The following is a 25,115-nucleotide window of genomic DNA, read 5'->3' as shown; positions in this document are numbered from 1 at the left end:
GTTTAAGAAAAAGCTACAAATTTGCTTGAGATCTTCTACAGAGGTTTAAATGCGAACGATAAGATTGTAGCAGACACTGTCACAGGTGGAGCATTCATGAGATTACATTGGGATCAGGCTTCTGAGATCTAGATCGAATCACTAAAACTAATCAAGTTTGGCATACTCGTGATGAAGACGTGCCTGCAGGCATTTATATGATTATAGCATCCGCAAAGGAGAGACCACTAGATGCCTCAGTCCCTTAAGAGGTAGCTCAGTTGTGGACTGAGCCTAGTTTGTTGACTAAGCAGTTTGAAGCAGCGGTTGCAAAAAAAAATGAATGCGGTTGGGTCACAATACAAGGTACCTAGGCATGATGACTTTGATTCTGATGAGGAGCTAAGTATTAGACGATCAGGTAGCGGGTTTCCGAGCCAAAGGTCAAGGATCTAATCAAGACAATTGAAACTCTGGGCAAGAGAATCAAGCTCAGAACTACTACCAAGATAACAACTACAACAAGTTTGGGTATAGAAATAGGAGGAGGGAAAGAGATGGTGATAGGAGGAGAAAAGATAACTATAAGAATATGAATGGCCTCTATGTTCCAAAGGGGAACCGAGATGCTGATTCTAACAATTCAAGGATGGAAGCCATGCTTGCGAAAGTGGTGAAAAAGGAATAGAGGACGGAAGGCTACATTAAGGAGCTTAGGACAGATATTTTGGGTATAAGTCAAAAGGTTAAATCATATGTTACCACAATTAACCAGTATGAGCAATAGTTCAGTTAGATGTCCGCCACGTTGAATCAGCATTAGCAAGGTACACTTCTGAGCAACACATCCAAAATTCTAAAAATGATGGTCATTGCTTGGCTATATTACTACTAGAAGCGGAAAGATGACCATTGATTCTCCTATGCTCGTTGTAAGAATGAGGGTGAGCCGGTGATTGTTGATGAACAGAAAGTGCCCAAATCTGAAAATTGAGCCATTCATAAGAACACAGTTGAAAAGTCTTATCATTGTTGAAAAAAAGGCTAAGGCAAAAAAGAGGAAGGAAAAGAAGGTCCCACAAATATTGTCTCTCATTCTACGACCTCCTCCTTTTCCATAGAGATTCAAGAAGGCTGAAGAGGGAAAGTATCACAAGTTCATCTCCATGTTGGAGGAATTATTGGTGAACATCCCTCTAGTTGAGGCACTTGAGAAAATGTCGGTTTACGCAAAGTTTATGAAGGAGTTGGTGACAAAGAAGAGAACTATGAGTTTTGAACCTGTTGATAATGTGCATCATTGTAGTACAATCGTTTTCCATTCTTTAGTTGAGAAGAAGGAGGATCCTGGAGCGTTCATGATTCCTTCTACCAATGGGTCTTCAAATTTTGCTAAGGCTTTGTGCAACTTAGGTACTAGCATAAATCTGATGTTGTTAACAATTTATAGATAGTTGGGATCGAAGTCACCCAAACCAACTTCGATGAGACTTCTTATGGTGGATCCCACCGTGAAGAATCTTGTGAGGTTCTAAAGTGATGGTTTGGTGAGGGTTGCATCCTTCATTTTTTTAGTTGATTTCGTCATCCTTGACTGTGAGGTTGACTTTGAGGTTACCATTATTTTACGGAGATCATTCATTGCGACTGGATGTGCATTGGTCGATATGGAGACTGCGCAGATGAGGTTTCGATTGAATGACGAGCATGTGATTTTTAATGTATGCCAATCCATGAAGCAACCAAAAAATGTGTGTGATTTCTATGATCGATACAGTCGATAAGGATGCATTGGTAGGCCCTATTGAGAAGAGGCTTGGAGTTGAAACACTTGCAGCGGTAATTATGAAATTCAAAGGTGATGACGTTAATAGTTATGATGAGATGGTGAGCGCACTTGCTGGTACAGGTTCATATAATTTTGCACCAAATAAGCTTGAGCTTGATTTGAAAAATAGAGTGAGCTTGTCGGCTAAGCCTTCAATTGAGGAGCCCACAGTTTTGGTGCTTAAGGCTCTACCAACCCATCTTCGTTACGCTTTTTTGGGAGTCAACATTACTCTATCGATTATTATTGCAGCTGATTTGGTAAATTGGCAAGTTGAGGCTCTAGTGTTTATGTTGCAAAAGTTCAAAAGGGTCATTGGTTGGTCCACTGCTAATATCATTGGGATTCTGCCTGGAATTTGCACGCACAAAATCCAACTTGAGCCAGATTGTGTTCATAGTATTGAGCATCAACAAAGACTCAAATCTGCCTATGCAAGAGGTAGTGAAGAAGGAAATTATCAAGTGGTTGGATGCGGGGGTGGTTTACCTTTATTGCCGACTGCAAATAGGTAAGCTCGGTCCAATGTGTGCCGAAGAAGGGTGGAATAACTATGGTTCCAAACGAGAGGAATAAACGCATTCCTGTGCGACCAGTCACAAGTTGAAGGGTATGCATGGACTATAGGAAACTGAATGTATGGATTGAGAAGGATCACTTTTCGATGCCTTTTATGGATTAGATGATAGGCCGTCTTGCTGGTAGAGGATGGTATTGTTTTTTTAACCATTATTCAGGTTATAACCAGATTTCTATTGCTATAGAAGACCAAAAGAAGACCATTTTCACTTGTCCATATGGGACTTTGCATTCAAGAGAATGTCTTTCGGTCCGTCTAATGCACCAGCGACCTTTCTGTGTTGCATGATGTCCATTTTTTCTGACATGGTGAAGGACACTATTGAGGTATTTATGAATGACTTCTCGGTTGTTGGTGACTTGTTTTAAGATTGTTTAGATCATCTTGCTAGTGTCTTGAGGTGATGTAAGGATTGCAACTTAGTGCAAAACCGGGAAAAATATCATTTTATGGTCAAAGAAGGAACAGTGCTTGGTCACAAAAATTCGAAGAAGGGGATTGAGGTCGACGAGAAGATTGAGGTGATTGAAAAATTGTCTCCACCAATTTCTGTGAAAGGTATTTGGAGCATTTTGGGGCATGCTGCATTTTATCGTAGATTCATCAAGAATTTCCCTAAAATTGCACATCCCTTGTGCAAGTAATTGGAGAAGGAGGTGAAGTTTGTGTTTAATGATGCATGTCTGGTGGCGTTTAAGCGTCTGAAAGAGAAGTTGATTTCAGCCCCTATTATTGTGTCACCTAATTGGTCCATGCCATTCGAGGTTATGTGTAATGCTAGTAGCGTGGCGCTAAGAACAGTCCTGCAAAGTTGATTATGCAAGCAAAGCCCTTAACCCCGCTCAAAAGATTTATACTGTGACTGAACAAGAGTTGCTTGTTGTGGTGTTTGTGTTTGAGAAATTTTGATCTTATTTGCTTGGTACAAAAGTGATTGTGCATGCTAAACCACGCCACTCCGAGGTACCTCATCGCGAAGAAGAATGCCAAGCCAAAATTGATTTGTTGGGTGCTTCTGTTGCAAGAATTCGACCTTGTGGTCAAGGACCAAAAGGGAACTAAAAATCAAGCCGCTGACCACTTATCACCTTTTGAGGAGGAAACAACGTTGAAACTAAAGGATGGGCTTGAGATTGATGATACTTTTCCAAGGTATTGACTGCATCGCAAGACTTGATTCCATGATCTGCAGATTTTGCCAATTATTTAGCCAGTGAAGTGGTACCTGAGGACCTATCGTTCCATCAACGGAAGTTCTAATAGGGCAAACCATACTTGTTTCGAATTTGTGCAGACCGAGTGATCCGAAGATGTGTTACGTAGGTAAAGATGATGAGTATATTAGAGGCATGTCACTCGTCACCGGTGAAGGGTCATCATAGTGCTGCGCAGACTGCGCATAAGATCTTACAATGTGAGTACTATTGGCCCACCATTCACAGAGATGCACATGGGCTAGTAACCAATGCCAACGATAAGAAACGTATCGCAAAGATAAGAGCTTCCAATGACTACGATTCTACAGCTTGAGCTATTTGGTGTATGGGGCATTGGTTTCATGGGCCCCTTTGTGAGCTCATATGGGATGAAGTATATTTTGGTTGTTGTTGACTATGTTTCGAAGTGGGTGGAGGTAGTTGCACTTCTAAACAACGAAGGAAAGAGTGTCACTGCATTTTTTAAGAAGAATATATTCTCTAGATTCAGTACACCAAGGGTAATCATTAGTAATGGAGGCTCGCACTTTTGCAATTGTCTATTGAAAGCCCTTCTTGAGAAATATGATGTAAAACATAGGGTGACAACACCTTACCATCCGCAATCAAGTAGGCAAATTGAGTTCTCCAATCGGGAGATCAAGTCTATTATGGCGAAGACTGTGAATGCCAGTAGAACAAACTAGGCTAAAAAGATAGATAATGTATTATGGGCCTACTAGACAGCATTCAAGACCCCTATTGGTGTGTCCCCATATCAGCTTGTATTTGGTAAGGCATGTCACTTGCCTATTGAACTTGAGCAAAGGGCATGGTGGGCACTGAAGCAGCTAAATTTGAAACGGAATAATGTGGGAAAGTTGAGATGAGCAGTTGAATGAGATGGATGAATTCCACCCCTGCGCCTATGAAAGCTCAGCCTTGTAGAAAGAGAAGATGAAATTGTACCATAATAGCAGAATTGAGAAAAGAGAATTCACAGCGAGTGACATAGTACTGCTATTTGATTCTAGGCTAAAGCTATTTCCTAGCAAGTTGAGGTCGAGATAGAGGGGGCAATACAAGATATTGACGGTGTACCCTTATGGGCCATTGAGCTTGAAAATGATAAGGGCCTAAAGTTTAAGGTGAATAGCCAAAGGGTGAAACATTACCTCAGTGATGTGGATGAGGTCAAGATGATTTGTGTAGTTCTTGGTGAAGTCTGAGTAACCAAGAACATCCAAGTCATGCCACGATGTTAAATCAAGTGCTTCATGGGAAACAACCCATGGGTTAAGTTAGCGAAGTTTGAGTAGCCAAACTTACCATTTCGTGCCACGGCATTAAATCAAGCGTTGCTTGGAGGAAACCCAAGGATTTTGTACTTATTTTATTTGTAGGGTAACGTGTGTTACATGTGCATGGACAATACAAAAAAGACACCAAAGAACTGGAACAAAAACAAAACCCACGAGAGCATTGCACGATCATGGGTTCTGTCGTCTGCATGAGGTATAGAGAATTGATTTCCGGGAGTGGTTTTACGATTGACCATCCACGATTGTACCAAGATAGCATGATCGTGGAATCAATCTTCTGACTGAACTCTTGCAAATCAACTTCCAGGTAATGGAACCTACGGTTTTAAGGAATGATCATAGCTAGATACCACGATCGTCCTTAAACATTGTAGGTTCCCAAGTATGTTTTCTTCATCCTCTTGGTACGAGGACATACAACGATCGTTGTATAATCCTACAATCTTAGGTACGAGTCATTTGACGAGTTAGAAATTTTAATTATACTCGATCCGCACCCATCCGACTCGATTCCTAATTCCCCTTTTCCTTTAACCCTAAGGCCAAATCCACCCATCTGATCATTCAAACTCCAATTTCACATTGAAATTACGATCACCAAAGCAAACAAAGGAGCAACACTTTAATTCTAACAATCATGAAGATTCAACTGCTCCCACATTTGTCTACTCCGTCAGTTATTGAACTTATAATCGTATCAGTAACTTGCACTCTCTACACAGTATGTTTTCCTCATTTGCTAAAATTGTGAATTATAAGTCAAAGTAAAAGGAAAAAGAGTAATATAAGCCTTACAAGGTGCAAGGAAAACCATTAAATGAGTTCAGAGGGAGATGACTACTTAAACCAATTGCATAATGTGCTTCGAGAGTTTGTTTGATTGATGGGTGAGGTAAACGGTGAAGTCTAAGCAACCTATGTTTCAAAGTAGGGTCAATCCTATGTTTTTAAATTGGTCGAGCGTTAGCGCAAACTCCACGACACAACCCACGATCGTCGTTCCCACTCTGTAAAGTTATCGTTCAGGCGATCACATCCCACATCCCACGATTGTCGTATCTTGTTACGATCGTGGGTTGTACATGTCTAATGTGATAACCCTCAAGAACTTTAGATGGACTTCCTACGATCGAAAGGATGATTGTACCTTCACACTATGATCGTACTGAATTACTGAACCTGTATTTCTGATTTTTTGGGGACTAATCTTGTTGTGTACAGGTACTATGGCACCTAAGTTGAACAAGAACAAGAAGGATAAAATTGCCCACAAGCAAAGTGATAAGAAACGGGCACTAGAAGACACACCTCCAGCCTCGAAGACTGAGTCACAAGAGTCTAGTAGTTCGGAGGTAGAATTCTCAGAGACCAGTAGGGATGAACAACACGAAAAAAATGTAGCAGCAACATGGAGGAATTGAGGCGATCATGGAAAGGATTTATCCATCAAAAGAAGGGGAAGCAGTTATAACTTACAGCCTATATGGGATTGCTTTTTTCTTTTAAAAAAAAGCACTTTTTTCTGAAAAGAAGGGTGTTTGGTAAACTTGCAAAGTTGCATTTAAAAAAAAGCAGAAGCAGTTTTTCTCCTTCTGGGAAAAAGCAGAAAACTTCTGCTTTTCAAAAACAGTAGTAGTAGAAGCAGAAACTATTTTTATATGACAAAAATATCCCTAAAACATAACACCAACATACATACAGAGTATAATAATATTTTATTTTTACTAAATTTTTTAAATAAAATTAAAAATATCATTGATGATGAAGATCGACGGATATATAACTCATTATTTTTTTGTATTAATGATAATAAATGAAAAACTAATCACGTTGGAAGATCAAATGGTATTTTGACAGCACTTGTAAAAAAAAATTTCGAATATTTAATATTAATTAAGTAATTCATGAAAAGTGACATATTTGTTGCTATATGGTGATTTTTTTTTCATATGTGGTGATTTAATTTATGAAATAATTTTTAAATTCATTTTTGTTAAATCAACCCCTTGTCTTGAGTTGGGAGTCTATCGAAAACAGCCTCTCTACTTCTTCGAAGGTAATGGTATGAACTGCGTGCATTTTACCCTTCCCAGACCCCACTAGGTGGGAATTCATTGGGTATGTTGTTGTTGTTTTCATTTTTTGTTAAATGTTTTTAAGTAATGCTTAAATTATTTAAGTAATATATTATTATTTAATAATTTTTAATGTATGTATGCATATAAATATTGATTGAAAATTTTATAGTAAGTACTTTTTAATTAAATAAAAATAAATTTTAATGAAAAATATTATAATAGATATTTAAAATATTTTCTCTATAAAATAATATTAGTAGTAAAAGTCTGTTGGTACATGTCCTTTTTGTTCATTTGTCTCTCAAAAACACTTTTTGAAAAAGATTATCCAAACACAATCTATTTATAAAAAACACTTTTCAAATGAATTTACCAAACACAAATTGTTTTTGTTCAGAAGCACTTTTCTAAAAATCTATTTTATAAAAGTGATTTTCAAATAAGCAGTTCTCTGACAGCAATCCCAAACAAGCTCTTGTAACAGCCCGACAAATTAAGGTTCTCCAAAGTATATTACTAACAACAATTAACATACCAAATTTCATAATAAGTTGAATTGCATGTACATCTCCAATCCCGTGAACTCCTACAAAAAAAAAAAGGAATATAATGCCAGATCTTTTGAAAAGATAAGTTTTATAAAATGATAGATCCTAATGGAGTACTACCATTAAGATGAAGCTGATTTGTATCCACTAATAAACTACTTATTAGTCCAGTCAGACAGACTTAACCATTGTGTCATGATATATTGGAAAAAATACCAGAATCTGTCCGTAGGCAGAGCACATGTAACTAACATCACCATTTTTCGTAAGTGATCTATACAACACCATTCTGAAGTAATGAGATACAGATATGGCATTTTTTTTCTCCTCTTCATATGGACTTTTACGATGAGATGAAGACGCCATGAACTTCCCAATAAAATTTCTCAAGTCATTTCCATTTTTAAGAACTCACAGCTTTTCTGTATCTCGTCATTGCGTCAGCCATTACTAAACTTCCACCTTCAGAGCCTTCGATGCTTTTTAAGTCACTCAACTAGAGCTCCAATGAAAAGGACCTAAGGAGCTTGCTAATGCTTTTCTTTTGCTCTCGTCTTAAAGGCTTCTGGTGCAACCTTATACTTGATTGACAGCATTAGAAAGAAGACTTCAGGGTAAGGGTGTTCAGAAGTCGGAGGGGCTGAATGAATTTAGTTGAAAACAAAGAGAAGTCCAGCAGAATCTACCTTATTATCTTTAAAAGCTAATATGTCACTAGGCAGAGCCTGGTGACTGATTTTAGTAATTGAAATGAACAGGAAGATAAATCTAATTACATAGTGTTCGAAATTGGAGTTAGCTAAAATTAGAAAAGCTAATGTTAAACTATGATTCACATCATGTGTTGTATGTCTATCTATCTTCTATATACTTTTGTATGAGCTACACTGTACTGGTAACTTAATAACAAATAGCAATGCATCTCCAGATATAGTGCATATGCTGACTACCTTTCAATCTAATTAAAAGATATATAAGGAAGCACAAGTCAACCTGGTATGTTATCAGATTTATCACCAATAAGTGAGATCAAATCAACAAACTGACAAGGTTTCAGCCCTCCATATTTTACAGCAAAATCCTCCATTCCAAATGAGACCATCCTGCCAAAAATACCAAAAGGCCAGAAGGTACTTGGTAAAGATTTCAGACACGTGTCAGATGACAGAAAAATAAACAATTTCGTGATACCCCCATTACCACGCATCTTCCGAGTGACGGAGATGGGACTCGGTACTATCCATAATGAAACAGCAAAAGGAAGTAAAAGAATAGCAGAACTAATGGCAAAGGAGAAAGATTATTCACAGCATTAACTATACCTTGTCCTTAAAGATAATGGAACTACACATTGTGGTAATCTCTACATAATGCTCCCTCAACTTACAGGATAACAAAGATAGTCCAGGATTCACCTATTTCTGTCAATCATCAAAATTCAAGGTGTACTTCCTTGATATGATATATTGATTCATTAATTTCCCACCACCACCCTTTTTAAAGAAATCTTGGGATTCAGAATCCATCCTATCAGCTTCAAAACACTCATTTCATGTAAAGTTCCTTCGACAGTTGTAGTGCGAGAAACATCAAAATATAGGCACGCTAATAAATTTTCTTATAAACATGAATCAAATTCACCACATCCACAAATCCTTAGTCCACCCGTTAACTGGAATGTTGCCCCTTTTACTGGCCAGAGTCAGAATGACACTTGTTCATAAACAAATACTGAAGTACATAGTTGATTTTGGGCATAGCAATAAATTAGCTCTCAATCACTTCAGCAAATGTTGAATCTCCTACCCTACTCTAAGTGCATTTTGTAACACCTCGTACAACTGAGGAGAAAAAATTGATCAAGTGTTGGACGGAATGGATGATGCGGCGCCACGTCCATCACGATGAAGTACAATGGGATGGAGCTCGCGACGTTATGCCTATCGCGCATGATGGAGCATGCAAAACATTGAAGCTTAAGCCCGATCATCAACTTATAAATATGATTCCATGCAAGTTTTTTCGAAATTTTTCTTCGTTTCTCCAAACCCTAGGACTACTTTTCTCTCCTCTCCTTATCCATCCCACATCAAGGTAAGTCTATTCTAAGGAGTTGTTTGGTAGAGTGTATAAGATTTGGTAGAGTGTATAAGATAGTACTGAATATGGTGTATTAGTAATGTTGGGATCAGAAGTACTGGAATTAGTAATACTGGAATTAGTAATGCAGGGATTAACTTTTATGCAGTGTTTGGTTTGATGTATTGGAAACAATATGTCATTTTAAAAATAACATTGTTTGTTTACAAAAACACCCTCAAGATATTATAACTTTGTGTATTTTCTTTGAATAATATAACTAATAACTTACTTTGGAATTTTAAAATTAAATCATTCACTTGCGAGAATTTTTATTTTTTTTTGGTTATCTTTTCTTTATTTGTTCATCATTTGTTTCTTGTTTCCACTTTGTGGTGTTCTTAAGTATGGAGAGAGGTACGTGTAACTTTTGAATGAGACAATAAAATCAGTAACATAAAAGTGTGTTCCGTAGAGTGTTAAAGCTAAGCAAAAAAATTATTTTGATTTGTCACATATCCTATTTACAAAATTAAAGCTTATATGCAATCAAGCAATTTGTTTCTGAATTTTGATAAATAAGTACTTTTTAAGTTAATGGAGTATTTTTTTTTTATGACTAAAATTATTTGGAGAGATATTATAATCTTGATAAAGTGAAAAGAAATAACTCACATTGAACGAATTGAAAAAGATTTAGAAAAAATTTAAAGAAATTTGAGGGCATTTTTGTCTTTACTCGTATTTATCCATGGATTGTAATCCAGGATTACTAATCCCACCAAATAGGGTGTATTAGTATTAGTTGTACACTCTATAATACCATGTAGACTAATACATGAATTAGTTACACATTATTCCAAATTTGCTACCAAACAATATATTAAATAATACCACACTTTAATCCAGGGATTATCAAAATAATACACCCTACCAAACAGGTTAAGTGTTTCTAAGCTATTCTACCATTGGTATATGGATTGTTTTCGAGAATCATCTCCCAAATCAGGGGGTTTTCAAGAAAACCCCTCTCAAAGGATTAAGCGTAGATTTTTTGGTGTACTTCGACCAAGTTCAAATTTTCCATCAAGAAACTTGAAGTGATTAAGCTATGTAAGGCTGACTCATTTTGTACAGGAGAGTTATTGTTCTTTCCTACATCGCGTTCTTCATATCCCGTGAATTTTTCCTCTATGAGAAGAGTTAGGGTTTATATTCTGAACATTATGTATTGTTCATGTATTTCAATACGAACATCATGAACTCCTTATGATATCCCTAGATTCTTATGATATTCCTGTCACATGAATACTATTGATTTCACTATGATAATGATTGTTAGAATATGAGTAGGAATAGGAATATCATATAGAATCCTGCTTGAAAATTGGAATGCAATGTCTATAAATAAGACCTCATGTAATAATGAATGTAATTACATAATTCCATAATAATATTTTTTCCATTAATTCTCACATGGTATCAGAGCATTCGTGAGAAAAATATCATTTCACCGTCATTGAGTGAGATTATTTAGGAGAAGGTGGGTGTGGCTTCGGTGGAGCAAGATGCGGGAAGTGAGGTTACGATGGTTCGAGCATGTGATTAGGAGGTGCTCGGATGATCCAGTACAGAGGTGTAAGATGCTAGGTATGGATGGTTTTAGGCAGGATAGAGGAAGGCCCGATAAATATTAGAGGGAGATAATTAGGCATGACATAGACTAGTTACAGCTTACGGAGGAAATGACCCTTGATAGAAAGGTGTGGAGGACGCGAATTAGGGTAGAGGGTTAGTGGGTAGGAGTTCGTCCGCAATAGTAGGAAAAAGTTCTTTGTTTGTATCTAAACCTGAAGTTTCTTGTTCGTGGTGTTTCGGTGATGTCTATAATTTCGAATAGATAGTTTTTAGTATTATTTTGTGGTTGTCTTGTTTTTTATATTAGCTAGCAGTGTGTTATCCCATTTTGTTGTGTGCTTTTATGTTTTTTGTTTGATATACTGTTATTTGTCCCGAGTCAGGAGTATATCGGAAACAGCCTCTCTACTTCATCTGAGGTAGTGGTGTGGACTACGTGCACATTACCCTCCCCAAACCCCACTTTTTGGAAATACACCGGTATGTTGTTGTTGTTAAATTTCAAAACAATCAACACCACCATCAAGTTCGAAACTTTCCGACGAACAAACCCCAATTAGACTCGCCGAGAATTGGTGTCACACACGCCCTCACGTGCCACCAGAAGGCATTCTCCGGCAAGCGTGGCAGTCCACGCGTCGGTGCATGCAGTGTATTCCGACAACTTTTTCGGTAGTTCCTTTTTTCCAGTAGCCTCAGCTCTTCGTTTCGAGGCTGCTCATGTGATTATCTTCTTATTTCGAGCAACTTCCAAGCATCAGATCTAATATCCGATGATTTTCCTTTTTTCTGGAGTGTGCTAAACACATCGACAAGACCTTCAACTAGGCACGATCTTTCACTTTGGCATCTAAAGTGGACATTATTCATTTTAAGCACCTAAAGTAGCCATAAACTGTTACTTTGGCAGCTTTCGCTTGCATGACAAAGTGAGTGTAGAACACTAGCTTTTGGCTTTTGGGTGCGAGACAGCGTTATTTTACCCATTTTTCATTTAATTTCATCATCTTCTTCCCATTTTTTCATCGAACTATCTTCTACCATTTTTTCAAGCTCAAACTACTTTAATGGTACTCCCAGACCCCCTCTATCTCTTAGAGAATAATTTATTTGAATGTTTTTTTCATATGACTTCTAACAATATAATCTAAAAAGTGAAGAAAATAAAAATTGTCTAAAAATATATCTACGAAAAAAAACTAACAAAATTGAGTTTCTAATTCAAACAAGAAAAGCAACATATTGTATCAATAGGATAATTAACTCTTACAGAATATTATTAAAATACAATTTGGTTGCAAGATTCACTAGCAAGCACCCAACTTCTGTAAATTCAACTCCCAACAGTACCCATGTTCTCTTTTGTTAATTAATTTTCTAATTTTCTAAAAAATTAAAGCTCAGATATGTCAATAAAACTCAAGAAAAAAAAGATTCCAGCAACGCCAAAGAGATTCCGGCGACGCCATGGCTACAAATGCCTCGATTAAAAAGGCTCATAAAGGGAACGAAAAATTCAACCTCCATTAATGGAGGTCAAAGAAGATGGTTGGTGGAGAAGACGATTTTGGTCTTTTTAAAAATATATTATAATTTTGGGTAAATATAATGATGTGGTGATTTAAAATGAGTTGGCACAAATCAATTGGTCGTTTAGTCTACGTCGGAGCGAGTGCAGCCCACGCACCAGATCTAACGCAAAAAGGTGCCAAAATGACAGTTTGTAGCTGGTTCAGGTGCTTAAAATGAACGTTGTCCATTTTAGATGTCAAAGTGAAAATTCGTGCCAAATTGAGGGGCCAGGTGATATGTTTCGCCTTCTGGCGTGGTTTCCAATTAAATCATACATACAGAACTATATTTTTCCAAATTTGGTTCATACAAATCTCTGTTTCTTAATTAAGTCCTATGATTAAATTTGAACCCTTAATAAGGAATCAGAAAATCAAACGTCATAGTCCATGAAGAATCGACGAGGGGAAGGTCGATTTGGGAGATCTCGACCTAGGTGTAGTTATTGTAAAAGGCTTGGACATACTCGTGAAATGTGTTATTCTCGACCAAAGTGAGGTTATTGTAATAGGTGTCGACATACACGTGGAATAAGCTATTATTTGCAGGGTCAACCATCTAAAAATTCTAATGTTGCTCAGTCTAACACCACGAGTGATCAATGGGTGTATTTATCTAACAAAGAATATAAAGAGTATCTTCAATATCGAGCAAATAAGCATAAATCTCTACCAATAGCCTCAACTGCACAATCTCCTATCTTTGGATCATGGGTGGTGGACTCAGGTGTTTCTGGTCATATTTTTGGTAACAAATTACTTACATCTGATATTGTTTATCCACAATCTCTTCCTGTTAGGGGTGTTCATGTGTCTGTTTGGGCCGGTTATTAGTCAAAACCATAACCAAACCAGTTTAGTCGGTTTTTAAATTTCTAAAATCAAACCAAACCAACACAAAAAAATAACCGTCGGTTTGGTTCTTGTCGATTTAGTTCGGTTTGGTTCTATTTATAACTTTAGTTAATGATAAAAGTTGAAATTTTCAAAAAAATAATTCAATCCAACATATGAGATGTCACCCGAGTGTTATGTCTCACCCTTGAAACTAAGATGTCAATTAAGTTATACTTAGGCAAAGCCACGATTAACACCATATGAAAGCTTCTACAAAAAATTATTTAGAAACTACATATAAGAGAACGATATGATAAACCCCTCAAAAGGTGAACACATAAATTTTTTGGTCAATAGGGACCAAAAAGAAAGTTCAAAATTAGTGATTATTTATAGTCTAATGAAACTCACCTATAAAATCCCATAGACAACCAGATAATTTTCACAATTAGTATCATTTGTCATTCAAAGTACGAAAATCATTTCGAATCTCATAACGTACTATCAACTAGATGAAGACATATGACTAAAAGTGCTACGACTAAAGTTAAATTCATCAAATTAAAAATGTAACAGATATTTATATTTTATTAATGAATAATATATAAGTAATTAACATATATATACATAATTTTCATCGGTTAGATTTAGTTATTTTGTCGGTTATTTTAGAGTATAACCAAAACCAAACCACATAAGTATCGGTTTTAAAATTTAAAACCAAACCAAACCAATAGTCGATTCTTTTAATCAATTTGCTTTGGTTCGCGGTTCGATTTGGTTTTTAACCAAACCGTGAACACCCCTTCTTCCTGGTATTACTTTAGCAAATGGGATCCGAACAATACCAAACAAGTCAAACCCCAATCTTTTGTCACTTTAGACTTTATTATTTATGTCCTTGGTTGTCCTTTTAATCTTGAATTTGTAAGTCATTTGACACGTGCCCTTCGTTGTAGTATATCTTTTATTATGATTCTTTTATAATGCATAACAACAATACGAGACAAATGATTGGCACAGGACATGAATCACAAGGCTTTTACCAACTTACCTCTTCAAATTCCTTCACAGCATGCTCTGTTACAGACCCTCACAGCATGCTCTGTTACAGATCTTCCAAACCTTATTCATAAAAGTTTACACCATCAGAGTCTATCCAAGCTACAGAAGGTGGTGCCTAGTTTGTCCACATTAGATTCTGAGTCGTGTCAACTTGGGAAACATACTTGTGCACATTTTCACGTAGTATTGAAAGTCGTTCAGAGTCAATTTTCTCATTAGTTCATTATGATATTTGGGGTCCTAGTAGAGTTAGTTCAACCTTAATATTTCGTTACTTTGTTAGTTTCATTGATGATTTTTCAAGATGTACTTGGGTTTTCTTAATAAAAGATCGTTCTGAATTAGTTTCTATATTCAAAAGCTTTTGTGTTGAATATAAAATCAATTTGGTGTTTCTATTCGTACTTTTCATGGTGATAATGTGTCTTAGAATACTTATCCTCCCAGTTTCAGGAGTGTATGACTCACCAAGTAATTATTCACCGAATTATGTCCATACACCCCTCAACAGAACGGTATAGCAGAAAGGAAAAATAGGCATCTCATTGAGACTACTCGTACTCTTCACACTGAATCCCATGTTCTGTAGCGTTTTTGGAGCGATACAGTACTCGCATCTTGCTATCTCAATAATAGAATGTCAGCATCTTCAATTCAGAATCAAGTTCCCCATTTCATATTATTTCCTTAGTCATATCTCACTCTATAACCCCTAGTGTTTTTGGGAGCACATGTTTTGTTCATAACTTAGCCCCAGGAAAAGATAAATTAATTATAGCCCTTTGTGCTCCCAAATGTGTCTTCCTTGGTTACTCTCGAGTTCAAAAAAGGTGTCGATGCTATTCACCTAATCTGGGTCGCTACCTTATATCCCCATTGTCACATTCTTTGTATCTCTGAGGTCTTACCCATGCCTCCAGCCTTACCCACACCGACCTTTGAGGAATATACGGTTACTTCTATATCTCCAGCTGTAGTGCCACCACTTTTGACTTATCATCGCGGCCCTCGTTTAGCATTAATCCCAGATGATTCATGTCATGCGCCTAAAGTTGCCCCTACTGCGAACTTGCCTCCTATTAGCCAATCAGTTACACTTCAAAAAGGTATAAAATCTACTCATAATGCTAACCCACATTACACTTTCTTGAGTTATCAGCGTCTATCATCAACCCATTATGCTTTTGCTTTTGTATCATCTTTGTCCTTTATTTCCATTCCTAACACTACAGGTGAATTACTTTTCCATTTAGGATGGAATCCCATTCAGGATGGAAGCAGGCTATGATTGATGAGCTGCTATACATACAAATGATTCTTAGGAGCTTGTTTCCTTTCCTGTAGGTGCTGGTAAATCTACTATTGATTGTCGGTGGATTTATACAGTCAAAGTTGATCCAGTTGATCGGCTTAAGGCTCGTATTGTTGCGAAAGGAGGATATACACAAATATTTAGGTATGATTATAGTGACGTTCTGTCTCGTGGCTAAGTCGCATTCGTCCGTCTTTTCCTATCCATGGATGTCGTTCGGCATTGGCATCTTTATCAGTTAGCTATTAAGAATGCTTTTCTGCACAGTGATCTTGAGGAAAAAATCTATATAGAGCAACCACCTACTTTTGTTGCTCCGGGGGAGTCTAGTAACCTTACATGTCAATTGCGCAGGTCACTCTATGGCCTGAAACGGTCCCCTCGAGCCTGGTTTGAGAAGTTTAGCATAGTAATTCAGGAGTTAGGCATGATTCGTAGTAAAGCTAATCACTTAGTGTTTAATCGGCATTCTGAACCAAATCTGTGTATTTATTAGAGGTTTATGTCGACGATACGCAATGATCAAGATGGTATCACTAATTTGAAGCAACATCTCTTTTCGCATTCCTAAACTAAAGACCTCGACAGACTGAAATATTTTCTAGGTATTCAGGTTGCTCAATCCAGATCAAGTATTGTTATTTCTCAACACAAGTATGTCTTAGACATTCTTAAGGAGACAGAAATAATGGGTCGTAACCCATCGACACTCCTATGGATCCGAATGCTAAACTTTTGCCAAGATAGGGGGAGCCACTCAATGATTCTGGAAGGTATAGGCGGTTGGTTGGAACGTTGAATTATCTAACAGACCTGATATATCCTTTCATGTAAGTGTGGTAAGTCAGTTTATGACTTCCCCCTATGATAGTCATTAGGATCTAGTTCGTATTTTGCGAATATATAAAGTCAGCTCCAGGTAAAGGACTACTCTTCGAGGATCGGGGTCATGAACATATCATTGGACATACAGATGTTGATTACGCAGGATCACCTTGTGATAGACATTCTACATCCGAATATTGTGTTTAGTATGAGGTAATTTGGTGTCCTGAAAGAGTAAGAAATAGAGTGTGGTTGCTCGATCTAGAGCGGAAGCAGAATATCGAGCAATGGTTGTAGCAACTTGTGAGCTAATTTGGATCAAAAGTTGCTGAGAGAACTAAAATTTGAAAAAACCAATAAGATGGAAATTGTGTGTTATAATCAAGCAGCCCTTCACATCGCATCAAATCCAGTGTTTCATAAGAGGACTAAATACATAGAGATAGATTGTTACTTTGTCAGAGAAAAGATACTCTCAAGAGATATAGTTACCAAAGTTGTGAAGTCAAGTAATCAACTTGCGAATATCTTCACTAAGTCCCTCAATGGTCCTCATCTTAATTACATTTTGTAACAAACTAGGTATATATGACTTGTATACACCAACTTGAGGGGAAGTGTTAGAATATGAGTATGAAAAGGAATAACATATAGATTCCTACTTGAAAAAGAATTGGAATGTAGTGTCTATAAATAGGGCATCAATGTAATAATGTAATTACATAATTCAATAATAATATTTTCTCTACTTTTTGTCACCAAGATAAAAGGATGAACTGTAAGTTTTATTCAAAATGTATGAATTTAATGATTTGATGGTGTGATTCACACGACGATGGATACGAATTATAATTATGAGCCCTTGAGCTAATTTTTATCACGTAAACATTTTGGACAGATTATTATTAACCGAGAAGGTGCGAGTTCTTAAGACAAGCGCCCGAACCAGGGGTGGAATTATGTGGAGGAAGTCGGTTCACATGAACCCATGCTCCCCTACTAAACTAGGCATAATTGTAGTACTTTTTCAAGTTAACTACTTGAATAACGATATGTAAACTCAGGCTTAAGAGATCTATTGGTCCAACGATCATTGAGTGCACCGTTAACTTGGGAGATCGATTCCCAATGTGTAACTTTTTAATAAAACATTCTTCTATTTTTTTTCTTTTTCTTTATTTTGTTCCTTGGTGACCGTGTGATGGTCAATCTTTTGACATTTCAATTCCATAATCGCTAGGGACATTTTTTTTGTCACTCAGTTACTCCCCATTTCTATACATTTCCCATTCTTTGTCTTCACTTGGGTACTCAAATCCCCAAATATAAAAAATTACATCCTCTGATTTACACTTTCCATATTTTTCTTTTGAACATCACTAAAAATGTTATAAATAAGAATAATTTTGACTAATTGTCCTTATTTTTATAACTAGAATGGGCCCTTCGATATCTCATTTTTATAATAGATGCAAACTCAATTTATGTGCTCTATATGTAATCAATATTGTTTACTTTCAAGAACAACTAATATTAATGACAAAATGAAGAAAAAATAATGAATTCTATCTTATTTTTCTAAAATGAAGTATTTTGGACCAAATATTACTGATAATGAATAAGGTGTTAGAATATGAATAGGAATAGGAATGACATATAGAATCCTACTTGGAAAAGGATTATAATGTAGAGTCCTATTAGGAAAAGAATTGGAATGACGTGTCTATAAATAGGGCCTCAATGTAATAATGCAGTTAAAACAATTCAATAATATTCTTCTCTTATATTTCTCACAAATGGTATCAGAGCCGATGGTTTAGATTGAGGACAGTCTAAGATCAAAGTTGCAAGCAACTTAACAATAAATGATGAATTTTGTCAAAGAAAAAAAGTCCAAAATACTATATGATAAGATTGTAAAACATATTTTCAACACTCTTGTTGTTACATATTTGAAAATTGTTCGACTATGATTAGGAATAGGAATATTATATAGAATCCTACTTGAAAAAAGATTGTAATGTCATTGTCCTATTTGGAAAAGGAGTCTAATGCATTGTCAATAAATAGAATCTCAATGTAATAATTTAGAGATAAGAATTCAATAATTTTTTTTCTTCTGTATTTCTCACATGGTATTAGAGCATTGGTGATAAAAGTATCGTTGTGCATAATTCTAGCAAAATTAGCTGTCACTATACAAATTTTTTGGTGACCTGATCAGTCAGTTCTTTATTTTTTGAAAACCAGCCCACCACCAGGTTCAAAACTTTCTGAGGACAAAAACTCAGTCAAATTCGCTAGAAACAAGTATTGCACGCACCCTCACGCTATGCTAGAAGCAAATCCCCGACGAGCGTGTCAGATCCATGCGCCGAAGTGTGAGTAGTTTTCAGCCACTTTTTTTCAACAGGTTCTCCTTCCAATAGGCTCGCCTATTCATTCTGAAGCTGCCCATATAGTTAATTCTTGATTTTGATCAAGTTATGGCAGTCTAATCTAATTTTTCGACGACGGAGCACTTTAATTCAGATTCCGGCGAATGAAATTTTTTTCCCAGATCCAGGCAAAATATTTTTTGCTCGTTTTAGCCCTATGATTAAGTCTGGACCCTTAATTAGGAGATTAGAAAATCAAACGTCACAATCCATAAAGAATCGACGAGGGGGAGGTCGTTTTGGAAGATCTAGGTGTAGTTATTGTAAAAGGCTTGGACACACTCGTGAAATATGCTATTCTCAACCTAAGGGTACTTATTGTCATACGCTTGGACATACTCGTGAAATATATTATTCTTTCAATGGTCGACCACCTAAAACTGCCCATGCTGCTCGATCTAACACCACAGGTAATCAATGGGTGCATTTATCTAAAAAGGAATATAATGAGTATCTTCAATATTAAGCAAGTAAGCAGATATCTCTACCAGTAGCCTCAACAGCACAATCTCCTACCTTTGGATCATGGGTTGTGGACTCAGGTGCTTCTGATCATATTTCTGGTGATAAATCACTTCTAGCAAATATTGTTTTTTCACAGTATATTCAAACTGTCACTTTAGCCAATGGTAACCAAACCAAAGCAGAAGTTGGACAAGTTAATCCCCTATCCTCTTTCACTTTAAATTTTGTTCTTTATATCCCTGATTGTCCTTTTAATCTTGCATCGGTTAGTCATTTGACTCATGCCCTAAATTGTGGCATACTATTTCTTGAGGACTCTTTTATCATGCATGACTATCGTACCTAACAAACAATTCGTATAGGATATGAGTCCCAAGGCCTCTACTACCTTACCTCTCTAACTCCTCCATAGCATGTCCAATTACAGATTCTCCAGACATAATTCACAAACATTTGTGACATCCTAGTTTGTTCAAGTTACAAAAGCTAGTGCCTAGTTTGTCCAGTCCATCCACATTAGATTATGAGTCATACAGACTTGGAAAACACATTCGAACTACCATGCAACACCGTTGTGAGAATCGCGCAAAATCTATTTTTTCCTTTGTTCACTCTGATATTTGGGGTCCTAGTAGAATCAGTTCAACCTCGGGGTTTCATCATTTTGTAAGCTTCATTGATGATTATTCAAGATGTACTTGGATTTTCTTAATGAAAGATCACTCTAAATTATTTCCTATATTCAAGAGTTATTATGCAGAAATACAAAATCAATTTGGTGTCTCTATTCGTACCTTTCGTAGTGATAACGCCTTAGAATATATGTCCTCCTAATTTCAACAATTTATGACTTGTGAGAATTAATGGAGAAAATATTATTGAAATTGTGTGTTTACATAATTACATAGAGACCCTATTTATAGACAGTATAGTAAAATCTTTTTCCCAGTAGGATTTTGATATACTAATTCTATTTCTACTCATATTCTAACACTACCCCTCAAGCTGGTGCATACAAATCATATGTACCTACTTGTTACAAATGTAATTAATACGAGGACCGGTGAGAGACTTGGTGAAGATGTCTGCAAGTTGACCACTTGACTTCACAAATTTTGTAACAATATCTCCTGAGAGTATCTTTTCTTTGACAAAGTGACAATCAATCTCTATGTATTTAGTCCTCTCATGAAACACTAGATTTGATGCAATATGAAGGGCCGCTTGATTATCACACACAAGTTCTATCTTACCGATTTCTCCAAATTTTAATTCTCTCAGCAACTGTTTGATCCAAACTAGCTCACAAGTTGCTATAGCCATTGCTCGATATTCTGCTTCCGCACTAGATCGAGCAACCACACTCTGTTTCTTACTCTTCCAAGACACCAAATTACCTGCTACTAAAATACAATATCCAAAAGTAGAACATCTATCAGAGGGTGATCCAACCCAATAAGCATCTGTGTGTCCAATGATATGCTCGTGACCTCGATACTCAAAAAGTAGTCCTTTACCTGAAGCTAACTTTATATATCGCAGAATACGAAAAACTGCATTCCAATGACTATCACGGGGGAAAGTCATAAACTGACTTACAACACTCATATGAAAGGATATGTTAGGTCTTGTCACGGTGAGATAATTCAACTTTCCAACCAACCGCCTTATACCTTTCAGGATCACTGAGTGGCTCCCCTATCCTGGTAGAAGTTTAGCATTTGGATCCATAAGAGTGTCAATGGATCTACATCCCATCATTCCTGTCTCCTCAAGAATGTCTACGGCATACTTGCATTGAGAAATAACAATACCTGATCTGGACTGAGCAACCTCAATAATTAGAAAATATTTCAGTCTGCCGAGATCTTTGGTCTGAAAATATTGAAAGAGATGTGGCTTCAATTTAGTGATACCATCTTCATCATTGCCGGTAATAACGATATCATCAACATAAACCACCGGATAAATACACAGATTTGGTTAAGAATGTCGATAAAACACTGAGTGATCAGCTCCACTACGAATCATGCCAAACTGCCGAATTACTGTGCTGAATTTTTCAAACCAAGCTTGAGGGGACTATTTCAGACCATAGAATGACCTGCACAATCGACCTACAAGGTTACTAGACTCCCCCTGAGAAACAAAACCAGGTGGTTGCTCCATATAGACTTCTTCCTCAAGATCACCATGCAGAAAAGCATTCTTAATAGCCAACTGATAAAGAGGCCAATAAAGAACGGCAGCAATGAATAGGAAAAGAAGGACAGATGCTATTTTAGCCACTGGAGAGAAAGTGTCACTATAATCAAGCCCAAATATTTGCGTGTATCCTTTGGCAACAAGGCGAGCCTTAAACCGATTAAATTGACCGTCTGGACCAACTTTGACTGCATAAACCCAACGGCAACCAACAGTAGATTTACCTGCAGGAAGGGGAACAAGCTCCCAAGTACCACTCGCATGTAAAGCAGACATCTCATCTATCATAGCCTGCTTCTACCCTGAATGAGAAAGTGTTTCACCTATAATCTTAGGGATGGAAATAGAGGACAAAGATGATACAAAAGCATAATGGGGTGACGATAAATGATGATAACTCAAAAAAGTATAATGTGGGTTAGATTACGGGTGAAATGCATACCTTTTTAAAGTGCAATTCATTGGCTAGGAGAAGGCAAGTCCGCAGTGGGAGCAGCGTCGGACGCAAGACATGAATCATCTGGGACTAATGGTGGGCGCGGACGACGATGATAAGTCAGAAGTGGTGGCACTGCAGCTGGAGACGTAGAAGTAACCGTTGATTCCCCAAAGGTTGGTTCGGGTAAGTTTGGAGATACGGGTAAGACCAAGGATGGTGCGGGTAAGATTGGAGATATAGGTAAAATCTCAGAGATATCAGGATGATCAGAAGATATTTAGTAAGGTCGAGATTCAAAAAAAGTGTCATCGGCGGACATAAAGTAGTGAGGAAGATCTAGTGAATAACAACGATACCCTTTTTGAACTCAAGAGTAACCAAGGAACACACACTTGAGAGCACGAGGAGCAAATTTATCTTTTCCAGGGGCTAAGTTAAACAAAGCATGAGCTCCTAAAGACACGAGGGGGGATAAAGTAGAGATGTGACTGTGGAAACAATATAGAATGGGGAACCTTATTCTGAATGGAAGATGATGGCATTCTATTAATTAGATAACAAGATGTAAGGACTGCATCGCCCAAAAAATGCAGCGGAACATGGGATTCAATGAGAAGAGTGTGAGCAGTCTCAAGAAGATGCCTATTTGTTCTTTCTGCTATACCATTTTGCTGAGGGGTGTACGGACAAAATGTCTGGTGAATAATTCCATGATGGGTCATAAACTCCTGAAATTGAGAGGATAAGTATTCTAAGGCATTATCAATACGAAAAGTACGAATAGAAACACCAAATTAAGTTTGTATTTCAGTACAAAAACTTTTGAATATAGAAAATAACTCAGAATGATCTTTCATTAAGAAAACCCAAGTATATCTTGAAAATTCATCAATGAAACTAACAAAATAACGAAAACCTAAAGGGGAACTGACTCTACTAGGACCCCAAACATCAGAATGAACTAATGAGAAAATAGACTCATACTACGTGAGAAACTAGCACGGGTGTGTTTCCCAAGTTGACATGACTCACAGTCTAATGTGGATAAACTAGACAAACTAGGCACCATCTTTTGGAGCTTGGATAGACTCGGATGTCCCAAACGTTTGTGAATTAGATCTGGAGGGTCTATAACGGAGCATACTCTGAAGGAACTTGAAGAGGTAAGATGGTAAAGGCCTAGTGACTCATGTCATGCGCCAATCGTCTGTCCCGTACTGCGGTCCTGCTTTAGAAAAAAGTCATCAAAAAAAGTTATGCTACAATGAAGGGCACGTGTCAAACGACTAACAGATGCAAGATTAAAAGGACAACCAGGAACATAAAGAACACAGTCTAGAGGGACAGAAGATAGGGGTTTGGCTTGTCCAACTCCTTTTGGTTGTGTTCGGATCCCATTGGCTAAAGTAATAACAGGAAGAGATTATGAATAAATAATATCAGACAAAAGTGATTTGTTACCAGAAATATGATCAGAAGCACCTGAGTCCACAACCCATGATCCAAGAGTACTAGACTGTGAAACACAAGCAAAAGGATTACCCAGCAACAGAAGCATCAGGCTGGGCAACCGAAGCTACTTGTGGAGATGTCTACTTACTTGCTCAATACTGAAGGAACTCATCATATTCCTTTTGGGCAATATGAGCATTATTGAATGGTCGATTAGGCTGTGGAGATATCTGCTTACTTGCTCGATTCCGAAGGAACTCATTATATTCCTTTACAGCAATGGGATCACAATTGGGTAGCGGACAATGCAAACTATGGCATATATCTCGAGTGTGTCCAACTTTATGACAATAACTACACCTCGATCGAGAATTTCCAGAATGACCTCCTCTTCGTCGATTTTCCATAGGCTGATATGTTCGTTTTTCTATGGTTTGAGATGCAAGAATAGATGAGTCAACAGTGGGTGATGAAACTACTCTGTGTGACTGGGAGGAGCGGCAAAACGAAGCAGACGAGAGAATAACTCATCATTGTAGGAACTATAGGACTAGCTAAAATCTGATCACGTACTACATCATGGTCAATAGAAAGTCCAGCAAGTGTAAAAACTAAAAACAACATCTGTTTGTGCTTTTGTTGTTTTTCCACATCCGCAGTGACGGGCATCAATGTATCAAATTCTTCCATGACTGCTTGTACTTGTCCCAAATAAGTAGCATGTCGGATTCTTATTTCTTCAAGTTGGTAATGCGAGATATCACATCATAAAAACGAGCTATGTCATTAGCGTACAAAGCACGAGCCTTTTCCCAAACTAAGAAACACGTCTGGAATGGACGAAACAAGGGCATCAACTTAGAAACAATAGATTGCCACAAGAAACTATATAATTGAGCGTCAAATTTCTCCCATTGTTCTTTAGCTTTCGCATCTTCCGCACTAGATTTTCCCTTTTCATCTACCACACTAGCCTTGTTCGTTAAGTGATCTTGGACACCTTGACCTTTGCACCACAACTCAACCGAGGAAGCCTAGGCTAAATAGTTTGAACTTCCCATTAAAGATTCGGAAGTGATCATAGGGCTTGAACTTCCAATTCCAGTATTTTTGGAGCCAAAAATATCATGCCCGAAAGACATCTTGGGAATTTTGACTAGAAAACCCCAAGAAACGATTGCTGGAAACAGTCCCGCTGGGTGTTCCACTAGAAACAGAAAACAGTTACCAGAAATATTATGAAGCCGCCAGAATTTAG

General features: G+C 37.2%; 1 protein-coding gene across 8 annotated transcripts in view; it reads right to left on the bottom strand.

Moving 5' to 3' along the window:
- The window catches only part of LOC107863667 (flap endonuclease Xni), a 93,185-nt gene that overhangs the window by 32,561 nt on the left and 35,509 nt on the right, over window positions 1-25,115 (bottom strand). For 7 of the 8 annotated variants that reach the window (XM_047408134.1, XM_016709703.2, XM_016709700.2 and 4 more), the window contains 2 exons: window positions 8,525-8,634; window positions 7,519-7,569 (listed from right to left, as the gene is read on the bottom strand). In XM_047408134.1, the coding sequence (XP_047264090.1) occupies window positions 7,519-7,569; window positions 8,525-8,634 (161 nt within the window). The remainder of the gene's footprint in view (window positions 1-7,518; window positions 7,570-8,524; window positions 8,635-25,115) is intronic. The other variant, XM_016709702.2, reaches the window with a different exon arrangement.

Source organism: Capsicum annuum, chromosome 3 (assembly GCF_002878395.1).
Source record: "Capsicum annuum cultivar UCD-10X-F1 chromosome 3, UCD10Xv1.1, whole genome shotgun sequence".
Classification (NCBI taxonomy): Eukaryota; Viridiplantae; Streptophyta; class Magnoliopsida; order Solanales; family Solanaceae; genus Capsicum; species Capsicum annuum.
The sequence above is the reverse complement of the archived record's forward strand: the minus strand, read 5'-3'. Positions and strand labels throughout refer to the sequence as shown.